The sequence below is a fragment of the Vombatus ursinus genome, unplaced genomic scaffold (assembly GCF_900497805.2).
Source record: "Vombatus ursinus unplaced genomic scaffold, bare-nosed wombat genome assembly UNPS02014798.1, whole genome shotgun sequence".
Classification (NCBI taxonomy): Eukaryota; Metazoa; Chordata; class Mammalia; order Diprotodontia; family Vombatidae; genus Vombatus; species Vombatus ursinus.
This window is the reverse complement of record NW_020954576.1, coordinates 60,205,649-60,224,962: the sequence shown is the minus strand read 5'-3', so window position 1 is coordinate 60,224,962 and position 19,314 is coordinate 60,205,649. Positions and strand designations below refer to the sequence as shown.

The 19,314-nt window shown below is 38.8% G+C and overlaps 1 protein-coding gene across 1 annotated transcript in view; it reads right to left on the bottom strand.

Moving 5' to 3' along the window:
• Positions 1–19,314, bottom strand: part of LOC114049453 (disrupted in schizophrenia 1 protein-like) — a 508,708-nt gene that overhangs the window by 411,638 nt on the left and 77,756 nt on the right. The window contains exon 3 of the mRNA XM_027870705.1: positions 8,648–8,717. Within this exon, the coding sequence (XP_027726506.1) occupies positions 8,648–8,717 (70 nt within the window). The remainder of the gene's footprint in view (positions 1–8,647; positions 8,718–19,314) is intronic.

The following is a 19,314-nucleotide window of genomic DNA, read 5'->3' as shown; positions in this document are numbered from 1 at the left end:
CAAAGACAAGGATATAATGTTCGTAATGCAGATGCAAACTGTGGTTTGGTCTCCACTACTAAAACCTTTACTTGGAAATAGAAAAGCATTGTGTTCTAGTGGCTCTCCACTCTAAGGGCCAGACTTAGGGTAAGGAAGACATGAATTCAAATCCTGACTGACATATACTATGTGACTTAAGCAAGTACATTTCTTAACTTCTCTGGGCCCAAGGAAAATCTCTAAGACTACAAGTTACAGAGAAGTAGTTGGTCTGAGTCAATGGAGGGAGTTTCAACCTGGAGTTCCTCACGCCAATCAAATCACAGAGCTGGGCATTAATCAAAACCAAACAAGTGAAAACAGAAGAGTAAGAGGACCCATTCTGGGATGAGTTATAAGATGAGTGAAGCAAGAATTACTTGGGAGTAAAGAGATGGGAAAGCAGCAAAAAAGTTGTAAGGAACCAGGGGACACATTAGTCAGCCAATTAATTCTATCAATTCAATCAATCCAGTTGGTAAACTCAATTTAGTCATAACAGGTTTTTTAAATAATATAAACAAATTAACTAACACATTGGCATGGAGATAAGATCAGATCAAAACAGGTAAGATCAAATTATCCAGACATTTACTGAAATAACTGAAGAACTCCCATTAACTCAGATGCGGTTCATAGTCCTCTGAACCATACTCTTAAATAAAAGCAGGCAAATGTTCATGTCAGAGATAAAATTCATGCTAGAAAAGAATTAGACTTGAGGACCTGAGTCCTGTTTTTGGTTCTACACTAATTTTCCACAGGGCAGGTCCAACCCCTGCCCCTAGCTTTTTTTCCTAGTTCCTCAGGACCTTGATGCCTCTATACCTCAAGGGGATCTCTGAGAAGAGCAAGGAAGGGCAATGCTAAAAGCCCACATGCCCCTCGTACAAAATGAGTTTAGAAACCCAAGGTGGGATGGTGATTACTCATTACTATAAGGCCTCCCTCCTTCTTTCATTTCTGGGTTCTTTCAGGAGCCTTCATTTTGTGGAATGGTCCAGGCCTGTCTTCACTGCCCTTCTGGACATTATCCTGGTTCCAATTTTTCAACTCTTTTGTTCATTGTCTTCCCACATTAGAATGTAAGCTTCTTGAGGACAAGAACCATCTTTATTTTTAATTGTTTTATGTCCCCATCATTGATGGCAGTTCCTGGCACATAGTAAACCATAAATGCTTATTTCCTTCCTTTCTTCCTTCCTTCCTTCCTTTTTCTTTCTTCCTTGCTTCTCTCCTTCCTTCCTTCCTTCCTTCCTTCCTACAGGTAAGCAGGCCCAGGTAGCGTAAATTATTGTTCCATCCTATTAAGCCATCTGCTCCAGAAGAGTTGAATTCCTGAGGTATATAGCCTTGTCACTTCACTCAGGTTAGACCCCTCTCCTAAACTTCAACCAGAAACACATCAAACCCACAAGAAAAGCAACAAAACAAAAAGCTGTTTCATCTTTCTAGAGTATCGAAGGGACAAAAGCTAGTTAGCTGGGTCTTGCCATTCTGCTCTAGATCCCCATGTAAAGCAGAAAAATGGGACATTTTTCCTACAAAGTTTTGTCCTACAACCTATTGCAAACCAATTACAGCTTTGTCTTAGCTTGGCAAGAAAGTATGTTCAAGCTTCTACCTCGCCCCGCAAAAAAATAGGACTTGGGGAAATGTAGTAGGGTTGGGAATTTTTTGTCATTGTAGTACCGGTAGATAAATGGCCAAAGGATATGAACCAGTAGTTCTTAAGGGAAGAAATCCAAGCTAACAACAGACATGGGAAAAAATGCCCCCAAATCACTAATAACTAAAGAAATACATATGAAAACAACTCTGAGATTCTACCTCACTGCCATTAGATTGGCATGACCCCCAAAAAATTGATAGTTGTTGGAGGGACTGTAGAATAACAGATAACACCTTGTTCTTGGGGTTGTAGATTGGTCCAGTTATTTCATGAAGTAATTTGGAAGTATGCCCCAAAAGTCACTAAACTCAGTGTATCCTTTGACCTAGAGATACCAATCCTAGGCCCATACCCCAAAGAGATAAAAGAACATAGAAAAGGACCCATATGTACAAAAAATATTTACAGTAGCTTTTTTTCATGTAGCAACAAAGAACTGGAAACTAAGGGGGTGTTCATCAATTGGGGAATAGCTGAACAAACTATGGTATATGAATGTAATGAAATATTACTATTCTGTAAGAAATTATGGAAGGGAAGCTTTCAGACAAACCTGGGAAGACTTGTATGAACTGAGGCAATGAACAAAACCAAGAGAACAATTTTTATAGTAAGATTACTATAAAAAAAAAACAACTAAGACTTCAGAACTTTGATCAATGCAATGACCAACCGTGATTCCAGAGGACCAGTGATGAAATTTGCTACCCACTTCCTGACAGAGAGATGATGAACTCAAGGTTCAGAATGAAACATATATTCTCATACAAGGCCAATGGGGGATTTGTTTTGTTTGATCATGTATAGTCAATATAAGAGCTTTGTTTTTCTTTCAATTGGGGGAAAGGAGTAGTTAAGAGGGAGGCAAAGAGGCTGTATAGTAGGGGTAACAATATGAAAAAATAAAAGAAAAAATGTTGAAAAAGAAGCATTTTTCAAATGCATGAAAGAGAACAGCAGAAAGGTCAATTCAAAACAAGCAAGACAGCTTTGAAAATAACATCGAATTTATCACATGTTTTAAAAGAAAAGTGAGCTGTACGTAATACAGATTTGCAGTTTCAAGTCCAAACCTTTTTTGTTCTACTTCGTATATGCAAGTGTTTATTGGGTGTTTAAGTTTAAAATTTAAATTTTGTTTTGTTTTCTTTAACTGCATCCAGGAGCATGTTTTACCTTGCTGCTGTCAGGTTTCTGCATAAATAATGAGCTGCCTCAACAATGGTCCGGATGATGCTAGGAAAACAGCAATTTCTACAGTGGGGGAAGTAAGGCAAACTGTTGTCACTGTCTTAGTGGATAAAGGATCTGCCCAGGGTAGGACACCCACTGTAAGGTAGCCACCAAGAAGGGAATGTAAATACACATGGCAAAAAAGATACATATAATTGTGTTTCTGCCTCAAAGGCTATAAAATAGCTAACAAATACTACCTTCAATAGTTGAGAGGCTAAAGGAATTAGATGTGTTATCTGAATACCAAAGGAGAAAAGAACTTTACTTACAACATATTTTGGTTTATGGAAGAAAAATATGCAGCACCTTGTTGAAAAGCCTTAGCTCTCTATCCCATAGATAGACTTAACCTATTTGAAGGAGAGAAATCTGATCCTGTGCCTCTTCTCCTTACTCTTCATAGACTGTTAAAGATAAAAAATATATATAACCTAGCTCAATTCTCTCATTTTGCAGATAAGGAAATTGAGGCTCAGAGCAATAAAATGAAGTTCAAGGTGACATCATTGGTGGCAAAGCCAATACTGAACTAGAATACAGATCTCCTAATACTTAGTTCAGCTATGCCAGGCTGTCTCCTCTTCCCTTCAACCCTAACTCTGAGCTGTCTGATGACTTTCCCTAATTGCTACACCATCATTTCCAGATGCCATGATTTCAGCATCCATCACCTCTTTCCTCATCTACCCATAGCATCTCTAATAAAATAATAATAATAATAACAATAACAATGATGATGGTAATAACAACAACTAGCATTCATATTGCACCTACTATGTGCCAGTTACTGTTATCTCCTTTGATCCTCATTTATTTGGTATTATCTCATCATTAATAAGATATTTAATTAATATTGAATTAATGATTAATAACATTTAACTTAATTAATGAGACAATTAATTTAATATTATCTCATTTGATTATATATACAATGCCTAGCACATAACAGGTGCTTAAGGATGCTTATTTCCCCTTTTTCCCTTCTCACTCTGCCAACATACTCTTGATTATATGCTGGGTTTTTTATGGTTTTTTTATGTTAATCACAAGTAGGAGGGATTGCAAAAATAAATGCAAATATAATAACATTAAAGAGATATAGTTTGGAGTCACGTCCAGAGAGCCAGACTTGAAGTCAGGAAGACCATAACTGAAGCCCTTCCTCTGACTCATCCTGGAGTCAGTGCACCAGGCAACTAAAGATTTAAAATCATGGTTGAGTTGCTGAACTGCAAAGGCAGAAAAAAAATTTCAATTTGGAAGTTCCTAACACAAATGAAATCACAAGTCCACACCTAACATTGTTACTGCTACTACCACTAGTACTAGTGATAGTACTGGTACAACTAAGAGGTGCTAGGAATCAACATTGAGCAAAAGGAGTATTCAGAGTAACTTTGGTGTTTCCACAATTTACTCATTGACCCTGAACTACTTTCTTCTCAATTCCTACTTGAGATATATCAGTATTCTACAATACCATCTTGACTACTGGACAGCAACTATCTATGATATCCTTGTGTACAACAGGCTCCCTTGAGATGCCATGGACAGGTAAAATGCATAAATGATAATGTCAGCAGCACTGTCACCAAAGTATTTATGTGGCCTGAAAATGGGAAGGGAGTTGTTGTCTTTTAGACCAGAGGGATTTGGTTGATGTGTAATGGTGATAATCACTAATAATAATAGCAGCATTTTTATATAGCACCTCCTATGTGTTAGGTATTGTGCTAAGTGCTTTACAAATATTATCTCATTTGATCCTCACAACAACCTTGTGAGGTAGGTGCTATTGTTATTCCCATTTTACAGATGAGCAAACTGAAGCAAACAGAGGTTAAATGACTTGTCCTGGGTCACACAGCTAGTAAATACCTGAGGCCAGATTTGACCTCAGTTCTTCCTGCCTACAGGCCCAGTGTTTCATCCACTGAACACTGAGCTGCCTCCAGTAAGCTGAATGAGAATGTGGTAAGAGTAGAGGGAATGAGCTCAGGGAGAAGCCTGAGATGAGGAGGAAGAGGATAGCTACAGCGCCAGTGGGTTTTCTTTCCTTGAAACATTATCATGCTTGGCACATTAGATTGACTACTGTATTTGGAATTAGTAAATCCAAGTTTAAAGGCCACCTTGGACTCTCAATAGCTTTCTGACCACTTATGCTCTTAGAGCCTCAGGTTCCTCATCTCTAAAATGGGGATGATAACTGCAGTCTCTACCTCACAAGACTGTTATAAGTCTCATATGATATGAGATAAGTATAGGTAAAATGCTTTGTAAACTTTAAAGCATCATATAAATCAGTTGTTAGTTTAAGCACCTCATGAATAGGAATTTTTTTTTATCCCCCAGTGTCTAGCACAATGTCCTGCACATAGTCGGTGTTTAATAAATGTTTGTTGATTAAATGAATGATTGTAGTTTTGTAGCATGTGACCCTCTGCAGCCTTTGACACTGTTGATCACCCTCTTCTCCTTGATTTTCTCTTTTCTTAGGTTTTTGGGACACCACTCTCTCTTGGTTCTCCTCCCTAGCAGACTTCCCCTTCTCATTCTCCTTTGCTTGATCTTTATCCGGGTCATACCTCCAAGGAAAGTGACCCACAAGGGTTTGTCCTGGGCCTCTTTTCTTCCTCCTCTACACTACTTCTTTTGCTGATGCTATCAGCTCCCATGGATTAATTTATTATCTCTATGCTCATGATTCTCAAATCTACCTCGCCCGCCCCAAATTCTCTGCTGAATTCCAATCTTGCATCTCCAATTTCATTTCAAATATCTCAAATTGGATGCCCTGTAGACATCTTAAACTCAACATGTCCAAAACTGAATTCATTCTGTTAATCTCCCTTTCCTTCCCTCCAAACTTCCTTACTTTTATGGAGGGTACCACCATCATCCCACTCCTCCAGGCTGGCAATGTAAGCATCATCCTCAACTCTTCACTATTTTCACCTCCCCATATCCAATCTGTGGCCAAGTTCTGGCAATTTCACCTTTGCAACATCTCTCAAATGTATTCCTTTCTCTCTTCAGATACTGCCATTACCCAGGTACCCTCATCACCTCATCACTTGAACTATTGCAATAGCCTGCTAGTTGGTCTTCCTGCCTCAAGTCTCTCCTCACACCAATCTATCACCTATTCAGCCACCAAAATGATTTTCCTAAAGCACATGTCTCACTATGTCATACACAACCTCTTCACTTATTAAACTACAGTGGTTCCCTATCCCCTCCAGTATCAATACCCAATCCTTTGTTTGGCATTCAAAGTCCTTCATAACCAGCTCACCACCACCACCTCGTACACACACACCTTTCCGGTCTTCTTATACACTATTCCCCAGTGAGACTGGCCTACTGGATGTGCCACAAACAAGACACTCCATCTCTCAGCTCTGGGCATTTTCTTTGGCTGTCTCCCATGCCTGGAATGGTGCTCCCTACTTATCTCCAACTCCTGGCTTCCCTGGTTTCCTTCAAGTTCCAACTAAAATCTCACCTTCTACAGGAAGCCTTTCCCAACACCTTTCAATTCTAGTGCTTTCTCTCTTTTATCTCTTATTTATCCTGTTTAGAGTGTGTTTGCACTTGTTATCTCTTGTTATCGTTTTTACTTGTTATCGCACCCATTAGACTGTGAGCTCCCTGAGGGCAGGGACTGTCTTTTACCTGTTTTTGTATTCTCAGTATTTAGCACCTGGCACATAGTATGTACTTAATAGATGCTTATTAACTGACTGACTAGCTCACAAGATAACTTGGAGCCTAGAGCAGTAGTCATATCTGTGGAAACACAGTATGCAAATTCATGAGCACTGAGTTGAGGGAGTATCTCAGAGGGAGTCATAGCCAATCTTATGCCAGCCAATGACCAACTGACCTACCAATTCCAAAAGGTAACTTTCACACTTCCTAAACCAATAATAGGGCATAAACAAATTGGTATGTTTTCTTTTTGAAGAAAAAATAATGATACTTCATTAAAAACTAGGTAGCATTTTTAGCCATTACCTGATCCTTTTCATCAGGATGAATTAGGAGCAGGGAAAACCATGCTTACCCTCAGAGTTAAGTCAATCCTGCAGAAGGACTAAGTTCTCTGCAATTAGCAGAGAGTAGATGGCTTCCTATTCCTCAGCTCCACCTCTCTCGAAGTAGTCCTGAAATCTCATTAATCTTGAGGGTGTCATCATGATTAATTACTCAAACAGAATTGCCTATCCTATTTGAAAACCCTACCTCTTTCCTGAACTTAGTATATTTCACTAAGCTCTAGTCACCTGACTTTGGCATAGTGGAGTCAACACTCCATAGGGACAGACAGAACATACTTAACCTAAAATGTGTTAGTCTCTGGAGAGAATCAATAAAAACAATACAACCATACATGGTTAAAAACACATACACACACATACACACACACACACACACACACACACACACACACACACACACACTGGCCATAAGGCTGAGTATCCACTTCTGCTAGAGCGAGGAAGCCCCCAGGCAGTACACGGGTCATTCCATGGGCCATTTCAAGCCCAGGAGCTCTAGAGAAGAAACAGTTTGGCATGTTAACTTGCCATGGTTATTCCTTCTATAAGCAGGCAAAGAAAGTTCAACAGTACAACATAGTTTCCGGCTGATGTCCATCTCAAGCCATCCAATAATGCTAGTCATTAGATGAGGACTCAGAATCCTAGCCCCTGGTCTTGGTTGATCACAGAGATCACGGGTATGGACTCCAGACAGAATTCAGGATGCAGTTCATACTCCCAGGGCTTTTCTATCCAGTTTCCTGTTGCTGATAGGGATCTCCAACTGCCTCTCCCTCCAGTCATTTAGGGAACAAGAAAAATGGATTCAATGTCATGACCCAGAAGGGTAAGCCTTCCATAAAGGCTTCTGCCCTGGCATTCCCATGACTTTAAGACCAGTTCCAGTTGTCTAATGGCTGGGAGGAACAACACATTCTCCCCATTCCTCTGACTTTGGTCCACAGCAATTGCCTCTTGGTTACCATATCTCATCACTTTCCTTTTTCTCCTTACCAAGCAGTGAAAACCCAGCAACTCATTGGAGAGAGGAAGAGGCTGATGAGCTGCAGTGACTGCCCTGCAGTATAGTGTCTACTAAGCTTGTAGAAACACCACACATTTTGAGCATTTTGTCCTCCTGGACAAAGAAATGGATTGGGTGTTTCTTTCTTTATACTTGTGCAAGCATGAATGAGTAGTAATCTGCATCACTGGGGGAAAAATATATTGATGAGGCCACAGTTGCCATGAAGAATTAGTAGACAAGGGGCAGATAGGTGGCACAGTGAATAGAGTCAGGAGGACCTGAGGTCAAATCCAGCCTCAGACACTTAACACTTATTAGCTGTGTGACCCTGGGCAAGTCATTTAACCCTGATCACCTCACCAAAAAAAAAAAATAAGAATTAGTAGACAAAGGGTAAATATAATTTCTGTGTTGTATACTTTGCCTAGATCTGTTGGCAAACAATTACAACTGTAAGAAAAAGGATTTACATGTAGGGCTTTGAAATCCTCAGAAGAATTATATTATAGGAGACTCGAATATTCCTAGTTGGATTCTTCTCAGAGGTCTACCAAGATTCTTCATTTTGGAAAGATAGAGGACAGAGAAGAAAGGGGAAGTCATGAGAAAGAGAAGAGATAAGAAAGGAGGAAAAAAAGCATTTACCTCTATCATAATTATCTTCTTCAACTGCTTTTTCCTGAAGTTTCTGAAGCTTCAACATCAAGGATTTTATCTAGATCAGTTGGAGAGAAAAGGAAAACTAAAATTACAATACTATCCAGACATTCAGTTTCTTTCTCCCCTTTTTTAAGTTGGAACAATTTGGAAACTGTGCTCTTCTCCTTTTAAAAATAACCAGACATACATTTTTCACGGGCCAACTGTAAAATGCATGAGCTTTCCCAGAAAAAAAAATTATGTGAAGAAAAATTGTAACTTGAGTATAAAATCCACAGAAAAAGTTAGAAAGTTATTTTAAACAAAAACATCACATTGAGGCCTTATCTGCAAGGGAAAAAATGCATAATGAAAAGGAATGCTAATTTCCTGACCAAATGTTCTCTGTTCTAAAAATCACATTAAAGTTATGAATGTAAACACACCAGAGAGAGAAGAAACACAAGAGCAGAGGTTCTTATGGGTACTTAAGCTGAGGCACAGAAGGTTGTCTTGAAGACAGAGTAGGAGTTCACTAGAAAACCTTGGACAGACCTTTACAACCTATATAATGTTTTTCCAGATCTTAAAAAAAAGTTTAATTACTTTCTATTCAACATCCAGAGACAAAATGCTAGTTATCTAAGCATTTATTGTTGGAACATTCATTTCTAATTGTCTTTTTTCTCAATATTTGGCAAAATGCTTTTATGAAGGAGCCAAGAAGGAGGCTTCTACCTTGGCCTTGGCTCTGCCAATGGATGGACTTGGGCTTAACACTTGACCTCTTTGTCTCTCGGGTTGTCCATCTGTGAAATGTGGCTAACACCAGCCCCATTCTACATAAATAGGTATTTTGTGAAAATAAATGATACAATGTCTGTGTGTGTTCTTCAGGACCTATTGAAACCCAAGGTATTATCACCATTGTTATACCTATATACTTATGTTCTAGAAACACGTGGGAACATCTGAGGAAATTCAAGTATGGAGAGGTTGGAGGATTCCCCTAATTATACAGAAACTCATTCAAAATCATTTTTTCACTGCAAAAGCATACCACCTCTTACTCTCCCAAAAAGAACCTGCACAATAAAAGACCACTAAAAGGAAATCCTGAGTATAATTATGCAGAGAGCAGATAATGAAACAAGCTTCCCTCTGCTCTACAGAAAAATGAGAGGCTGCTGTGAACTGTCAGGAAGCTACAGGTGGATTAACCTCATTTTGCCCTCCTGCCATCATAAATGACAGAATGTTACATGCAAAGCCAGACCCAGTTGCTGTGTATTGGCTCTTTTTACTTAGTTGTTTTTGCTTAAAAAAAAAAAAAGGAGGGTTCAATTCCAAGGAGGAGGGGTTATATCCAGAAATGATTGTCATACAAAAATAAAAAATATAGGTAAGTCTTTTAATTAAAAGAACGTTTAAAAAAGTATTCTCTGACTTTGTAAGGTAGAGATATCAGTAGAGGTTCCCTAATCATTAGTGGAAAGGAGAAAGAGGAAGGGAAGGAGAGAGCGAGAGAGAAAGAGAGCGCGCATGAGAGTGCAAATAGTGCCTTCCATGTTTCTTTAAGACTCCATATCCCAATGGGAAAGAGTTGAACTTGAGATAAAGGGCTCTTCCTCCGTATCTTTATTCCTCCACTGGCTATTTCTCAGTATTTCTTTTGAACCTACACACTTCCTGAATGGAATTCCTGCCAATGGCCCCCAGGAAGACATCTGTAGCCAGCAGGTGGTGTAGTTGGACACAGGGTGAAATAAGATTTAGGTTCAAATCCAGCCTCTGAGACTTACTAGTTGTGTAACCCTGGGCAAGTCACTTAACTACTCTGAGCTTGCTTTTCTTCATCCATAAAATATGGATAATGACACCTATGGTAGCATGGCAACAACTTCACTGTGTTGCTGTGAAGGTCTCTCAAATGAGATCATGAATGTAAAGTGCTTTGTAAACCTTGAAGTGTTACATCATGATCAACTCTTATTATCCACACACCCCCACATGATACTGGATATTACTTAATATTATATTCCCAAGGTAAATATACTTATCCAAGAAGAAGGGTAAGGAGGATTTGGTAATTAGAAGAGACTATGAAATAAAATCACTGCCTCTCTATGACGCTGGATATTACTTAATATATTCTCAAGATAAATAGACCTATCTAACGGGAAGAATGAGGAGGATTTAATAATTAGATGAGACCGCGGGGGAACAAGTCACTGCTCTTTGCAAATACTATTACAGTCAAAGGATGTATAAGCCACCATTCCAATCCAAAGGAATCTTACGTGCATCATTAGATAGAATAAAGGTCAAATTAGCGGGAGGAGAAGGGTGGGATGACTTTTTATTTACTTTCTTTTGGGACGAATTCTGATTTTCAAAAAGCCTCTTCTGAACAACTTTTTCTAAGAGAAGGGCATCGAGATACAGTAGCTTACCACTCCTGCCAGCTCTGGCAAGCATCCTGGCACCTCGGGCATTCATTTGACCAGGCTACTTGGTAGAGGCTATAAGTGAGACAAAGACAAGGAATAAAGCAGCTCTGCCTCTCTTCCTTGTCTTTTCGCTTATGTGCTCAATAGAGTCAGGCAGATGCAGGGGACAGGCAACAACTTCAAAGGACAAGAGCAGCAAATGCTCATACTGATTCTGCCCCATACTTGCTGTGTGCTAAAAATGCTTTCATTTTTCTGGGTCTCAGTTAGCTTTAAATGGGAATAGCAATAATTCATCATAGAGTTGTGAAATAATAAAAGCAGATAAAGTCTTACTATAAAGCATCGTCACAAATAATTGCTGCAGAAAGACTCATAATCAAATCTTAATGGCAAACAGGCAAGAGAAGAGGATTTTCCAGTAACTTAAAAGAGTTTTGTTTTGTTTTGTTATGTAATTGGGGGAGAGGGCAATCTGCACCACTGATTTCCTCAGAAGAAGGAACTCCTAACAAGGAAATTCATTCCATCAATACAGATCAACAATTTTGTAACTTAGGGTCTTAGAGAGAGTTGTCTGAAGCACTGAGGTTAAATGACTTGCCTATATATTGAACCCAGATATTTCTGACTCCCAGACCAGCCCTTTAACCATGACTCCACATCATGTCTTATTATTTGTGTTTACTCTTTGTGCCTTATGAATGATTGTCCTTCCCACTATAAAAACATAAAATCAAATCATAAAATCAGAATTTGAGCCCTCCTGATTCTCAGGTTTACTGACTCTCTATCCACTCTACCATTCAAACTTCCAAAAAGTCTAGCTGTAGCTCCTTTGGAGGTGGTTAAATTGTGGTTGGCTTAGCAGTATTTGGCCATAAATTATAATCTACTCATTTTAAAGTTTATATCTGAAGGGGGAGAGGTATGGTTGGGGCAGAGGAGAAATATGATCATGCATTGTGTTAACCTTACATATGTTTCTAAATATCTAAATTGAATCAAGTACTAAATTAGAAATGAATTAAAGCAGCCTCCTAGCTCCATGGACACTGCTGTTCCAAACCAAGCCATCCCCCCCTACACATAGACATTCCCCCATACCCCAACTTCAACTTTTGATCCAAAATGCTAACTTAATACCACTGGTCCTGTTGCTCCTCCAAGGACCCAAATTTGCTTAAAGGCTTCACAACCTCCAGCTTATCAAAAGCTCTCTGTATTTAGAGTGATGTGATCCATATCCCAGTAAGAGGATTGGAAAAGAAGGGGAAATCTGGCTGAAGTCACCGGCCTTCTTCATGCCAAATCTCATAGCCTTGAGCAGAGTTGTTGCCAAGGTAAGTTTTTTGTTTGGTTGGAAGGCTTAGGATTTTGTTATTGGGCAGGAGGGATAAAAGCGGGGGAGGGAAGAGGAAGTGGAGGCTGAGGAAAGAGGTTGTCAGAAACAATGGAAATATTCTTACTTTTTTCCTCACTTTGTCAGTACTTGAACTGGCAACAAGACTTTTTTTTTAATCACTCTCCTGTCTGAAAATAGTGTTGCTGTTGTTGTTGTTGTTTTAATTGGCATTTTAAGAATGGAAAATCACGCCACACAGTCAGTTGAGATTTCATTCCTTTGTATATAAATACTGGCTCCCAGATCAAACCCTTAATACCTATGTGTTCAACCTAAATGCCTATCAAGTCAATATCTGTGGCACATTTTGACAACTACAAAACCAAGCCACAGTCACATTTTCCCTCCAGTGGGAAAGAGACTTTTGGCTCCCTCATCATGGAGACCAAAGCAAGCAGGGACTGAGGCCAGGATGTTGGGGGTTGAGCTGGACAGCTAAAAACAAAACAGAAAGGACTTTTTAGGAATATCAATAACTCCCCTCCCTACTTTTTCCCCATTTAATAAACATTAAGCATCCACGATGTACAAAACACTGTTTTCAGACACTTTCACCTAATGCATGATAAGTACAGTCAGAGGAACTGAGTTCAAGTTTTGACTATCACTTCCTACCAGAGTGATCATGGGAAAGTCATTTAGATTCTCTGGGCCTCAGTTTCTTCATTTGTAGTGCTGGAATCGGCTAGGTCAAGGGTTCTCAAACTAGAGTATAAATTTGGTTTTTTGTTGTTTTGATAACTGCATTTAAATATTAGTTTTTTAATCCTATGTATTTTATTGTGTGCATTTAAAAACATTATTCTGAGAAGAGGTCCATAGACTTCAACAAAATGCCAAAGAAGTCCATGACACAAAAATTGGACTATATGATTCCTAAGGTCCCTTCCAGCTTTATATCCTATTATCCAAATCCAATGCTACTGATTATGTCCATATGTGCGTACACAAAACACACACACACACACACACATGCACACACGCACTTGCTTTACTCATAAATGAAATACATAATTCTTCAAAAAGGGCAGACCCCTCATCTCACTAGCTGATTTCTCTAGTAACATTCCAATTAAGGGATATTTATCCCTAACCCCTAAAAGATACATCAACTAACATGCTAAATCTTACGCCACCCCAAACTGCCAGTAAATCATACCTACATATCTTCCTAATAATATGAAAGTAATGTTGTCATAGTGAAGAGGTCTAGAGGTTTGGGGGTGCTGGGGAAAGCCCCAGATCATGGTGCTGAGCCCTGCCTGAAAGAATTCAACTCAAATCTTCTTCCAGCCAGAGAGAAAGTTTATTAAAGATAAATCATATAGGCCAGATTCCCCAGGAGCCCAAACATCAGTAACACCCATAGGGACGAGTGGGCATGAGAGTCTCAGCCTTTTGGGCATGAGAAATTCTCAGCGTCTAAATGGAGGTGGATCTTAAATACACTAAAGTAACTTTGGGTGGCCAGAGGAAGGGGGCTTGGTTGGACAAAGGGTTTAGGTGAGAATTCCAGTTTGGAAGGTCAGAGAGATTTGAATAAACAATGAGAATAGATAATGAAGGGAACTGAAAGGTAGAAGTTTGCTTTCAAAGGGAGATAAAGAGAGTAGATACGGAACCTAAAAGTTTAAGGGTTTTCTGGGATGGTAGACAAACTTCTTTTTAGGGCTAGGGGCAAAGGTGCATTTGAATAAGATTAAAAGGTAAGGCTAAGGCTTCCAAAGAGAGATAAAGTGAGTCTACAAGGAATCTAAAAGTTTAAGGGTCTTCTGGGGTCTGTAAACAAAGGAGCCAAATTCCTTTTGGCTAAAAGGTGCAAAGGTCTCGGCTTCTGAAACTGAATGAAACCCCATCAATAGTAATATTTTCATATAGTTCTGATCATACTTAATGGACAGTGCCATACTTGATTAACTCAAATGGGCTTCCTATTGCCTCTAGGACCAAATATACAAACTACTTTGGCTTTGAAAGCCCTATACAACCTGACCTCAATTTACTTTTTGAGGCCTTAGTATACATTCTATAGACATTAGACATTCCACAGTCTACAGTCTAGTCAAATTGACTATCTTACTGCTCCTCATGCACAAAACTCCATCTCCTATCTTGGTTTGCCTTCCATTTTTTGAAGAGGACCAATGACATCTTGGGTTATGTCTTGGCATGCTTGTGAATTGGATTTAAGTGAGGCAGGGCTGCACAAAGTCATCAGCTTCACTCTCTCTTCCAGAGACATCTAAGTTCAGTGTCAAGACCAAAAGTCAAGACAGCTGGCTTGGAATACAGTAGATGACCTTAGAGTCTTTGATGTCTAAGCTCTAAGTGTTCCGTAGCACCGCTTTCATGGCTGTTGGAACAAATTGTTCTCATCTACCCATTCCATCCAGGGAAGTCTTCACATGCTTGGGGTAGAAACCCCCTAATTCACTGACAGGTTTGAGGGCTGTTGGTTATCTTCAACCTGGTTAAGCCCATCTGCCAAGACAATTTGCACATATAGCATGCTTGCACAGCTACAGCTTTTTGGAGTCACAAGTGAGAGTTGGATGAAAGATCAACACCAAAAATAGATAAGCAGCTCTGCAAAGGGCTCAGCAAGCCCTCATACCACAGGTGCTAGTCCTCCCTGAATACTCCATATACCCCATCCTATCTTGGTACTTTTACATTAACTACACTTTGTCCCTGAAATGCATGCCTTCCATCATTTCCATTTCCTACAATCTCCATTTTTCTTCAAGGCTCAGCTCAAGCATCATCTTCTACATGAATCCTAACTACTAGAATCTCTTTCCCCAAACTCACAACATGCAAATATTTCACATACTTTTTTATTCACATGTGTTCTTCCCCAAGACAACAGAAGATACTTAAGGGCAGAAATAGTTTGGTTTTGTCTTTCTATCTCCAGTGCCTGTCATATGGGAATAGGGACTGGATTGTGACTCCTTCTGGGTCTCCCTCTCTTACCAGATTCAGTACAATGCTTTTTTCATTAAACCATGTGAAGAAAATAGATGTGAAGGTCCTTAGAAAAAGTTAAGGAGTTATACTGACACAAAATATCATCATCATCATCATCATTATTAATTACTAGCATCATGATCATCTCATCTTTTTTTTCCAATAGTGTTCAGATAAAAACATTCCTGAGACAAGTCTCTACCTTCATATTATTTTTTTTTGTATTTAATGTTTAATAGAAAAAAAAGAACTGTTTTTGTAGTTTAATACAAGTATTAGGATGTAAACTCATGCCTTGTAGGGTTAATGAAAGCATCTTCAGTGTGTCTCCAGTAACCCACAGTACAATAGGGATGATATGTGCATCATTCTGTTCCTATGTAAGATGATCTCCTCTGCTAGGTTTCTATATTTTAAAAAGCTGTCATTTCCTGTTGCTTGGAAATTACAAGCAGTTAGTCTGGTAACATCTATTTAAATTCTTTTTAAGTTTTTATGGATCAATATTATCCATGCAACAGTTTGCTGTATGATGGTAGTCCAGTTCATAGGTCGAGTTCTCCAGAATATTTCAAGGTATTTCAAGGATAAGGATTTGTCTTCTGTCATTTCAAGAAAGGGAATGATCTTCAGATGTATAATTTTGGCCAACTGGTTATGTCTTTTTAACTATTCAGTAGGTGCTAAAAAATTTTTTACCTTCTTGCTCATTTTCTACCATTTCCTTACAAAATCTACATTGATCACTAAATTACTCTCATATAACTTATATATAAATATATTAATGATAAATATGTTAATATAAAAATAAAATTACTCTTATTTATAATTATATATAAGATCTTGCATATATCTTATATATTATATTTATGTCAGATATATAAGATCTTACATATATCATATATTATGTCTATATGTCTTATATATAAGATATTACAAATATCTTATATATATATCTACATATGTTAGATATAATATTATATATAAGATCATACATATATATCATATATAATTATATATGCTCTTATATAAATTATAAAATTACTCTTAGTATAACTGGTCTAGTAGATGAATTATGTTAAACTCAAAAAGGGCTTTTAAGATTTCAACATATCTCTTATTCAAAATCATTTAAGTCATTGGTATTGTTTTGATCTGTTTCATTATTAACTAGACTTTCTGGAGTTTGGCAGTTAGTGCAGATTTTCAATGATCTCAGGTTCTTCAACCTTTCCTTCTTCAGATTTTAATAGCTCTTCAATTTTATCTCTTGTTTTATTCAATCAAAGCTTAATTATTCCTTATGATTGCCATTCACTGGCCTGTAGTATTTTGTTGTGTGACTTGGATCAGAAGATATTATTGGTAGAAAGGAGCATGAAGCCCTTCCCTAAAACTGGTAAGATCTGTTTCTAATTTGGTTATGATATATAGTACATTTGTATAATGAAAGTATTCATATCTTCAGTCCATTCATACACATTCATGGCTTGCCTATTTTAATGGTCAGGGCCATATGCACTAAGGTATTTCCAGCAGGTGGGGTATTGTCATTTTTTATAAGTTCCATTATAGCTTGCCTTCTTATCATACTAGACTATGAAGGTACTACTCTACCATTACTCTACCATTCTCCACTCTACCATTATCACAACAATTGGAAGACCAGACTGCAACCCAATGCCAATCTATCTATTTCTTTGGCACTTGGAAGCAGTTGCAACACACTGACCAGAATGTTAACTGAATCTGTGGTATCACCAGCACCCAAACTGCCAGTATTTCCAGGTTCTAACCAGGCTGTTCCTGCCTGGGCCTGACTCAGGCCAACTTCCTAATAGTGTAGTTTGGGTATTGGAACAAAATGAACCACTTGAAAATCATTCAACAGTCAAGAAAAGGAGATTTATTTAGCCATAGCCGTAAAAGGGCATTCAACAAGAATAGTCATTGAGGCTACCTTGATTTGATTTGAGTGATACTGTATTGCTTGATTTGCCATCATTTTTTACCAGTAAAGTATCAAACAGGGTGCCTGGAGCTTTTTGTGGGTGTTTTGCACTCAGTCAAGAAGTGATGTCAACATCCTGAGCCTTCAATGAACCTACCAAGTCTCCAAAATGACCTCCTTTTAAGGAAAAACTTGCCTAACTTGCATGGGAGGAGGTATTAGGATATTGCTTCTACAACTTTCTAGTCCTTGGTGATAAAGGCTTCTAAACAATAAGTAAACTATATTTTTATTTATTTTGCTAAACATTTCCCAATCATATTTTAATCTGTTTCAGATAGCATAAGCTGTTGGCAGGCACCTTTGTCTAGAGGACCTTTTGTTAACTTAAATCACTTTAGGGTCATTGTGGTCAACCTAGATTTCCAGTATTCAAGAAGCCTGATAAAAGCATCACTAAAGGAGAAGGGGGGGGGGGGAACCATGTAACAACTCCCTGAAGGAGTGACTAAACCTGGAAAAGTGTCAGGAAGGACAGAATCTCAGGTCTAAATGATCGAGTCTATGTAATGGGTAATACCAAATTTTTGCAGTTCATAGTGGGTCTCTCAATGTAAAAAGATGACCAGAAACAGAAGCAGAAGCAGGAATACCAGAACAATAGCAAAGATGATGACACTTTCTTCAAAATCATTCATCTTCATCATAGACTGCCTCCTCCCTGAGAATCCCATGGTAAGGGAAGAGATAATACAAAATCTTCACCCCAAGAGAGGACTCTGAGGGAATGCCCCCTTCTTGTTTGTAGGGGCTGGTTAGACACTTTCAATTATCTCTTGTTGCCTGAAAGCAAACCCCTTCCCAATGATGCCATCATAAAATGATCACTAAGTGTTGCTCAGAGCAATATGAAGGGACCAATCAGTTTTACATTACAGGAAGCAATGGGCTACCATGGAGCAGCCTTTTGCCCCTGTGGCCAGGAGCCACTCAGCCTCTGAGGCCTGTATCTACACCCATGAATCCCCTGGCTAACTCTTCTAGAGCTCTGATCCGTGCTGTTGCCAGCACCGCTGGGGCCCAGCGCCCACTCTGCCAGAATCAACCACCAACCCCCTGTGCCAGGGCATGAAAAATGCCCCTACTGGGGCCTGAGCTCTTCTGCCCTGGGCTGGGACAGAGTATTGCAGTAGGAACAGGCATTATCTTTAAACCTTCCATCTTTAAATCTATGACATACTACAGTGTAGAGATTTTGATCTGTACCATTGGAGGGCATACCGATCCCAATTTAACTTGAGATCTATCAGATTGCTAAACCATTATACAGGATGTCCCCCAAAGTCTCAGTAATAATTGGAGAGATGAAACGGCATAAAGACTTTTGGGACGCCCTATATAATACTTTAGTAATCTGATAGATCTAAGGTTAAATCTGTATAAGTATTCCTTCCAATTATTATTTAATAACTTGGAGTGCTTCTAAGCAATTAAAGCTTAAAGCAGCACTAAGACTTTTGGGAAATCCTGTATTATCAAGTCGGCTCATCTCACTCCAGTATCAGTGAACCTTGCCTCCCCTCCCTCCTCCCATTTTCCAAAATGAGCTGGACCTAGAACACCCTGCACCAGAGCAGGAAAGGAAGAAAAGACAAGAGCTCAATTATTAGTATAAATCTGAGCAGCTGCGGATGAGGAAAAAGCTGTTTTATTTTAAAAGGGGAAGGCAGAGTTAGAAGGACCTGAGTTCAAATCCAGCCTCAGACACTTAACACTAGCTGTGTGACCCTGGGCAAGTCACGTAACCCCAATTGCCTTAAGAAAGGAAGGAAGGAAGGAAGGAAAGAAGGAAGAAAGAAAGAAAGAAAGAAAGAAAGAAAGAAAGAAAGAAAGAAAG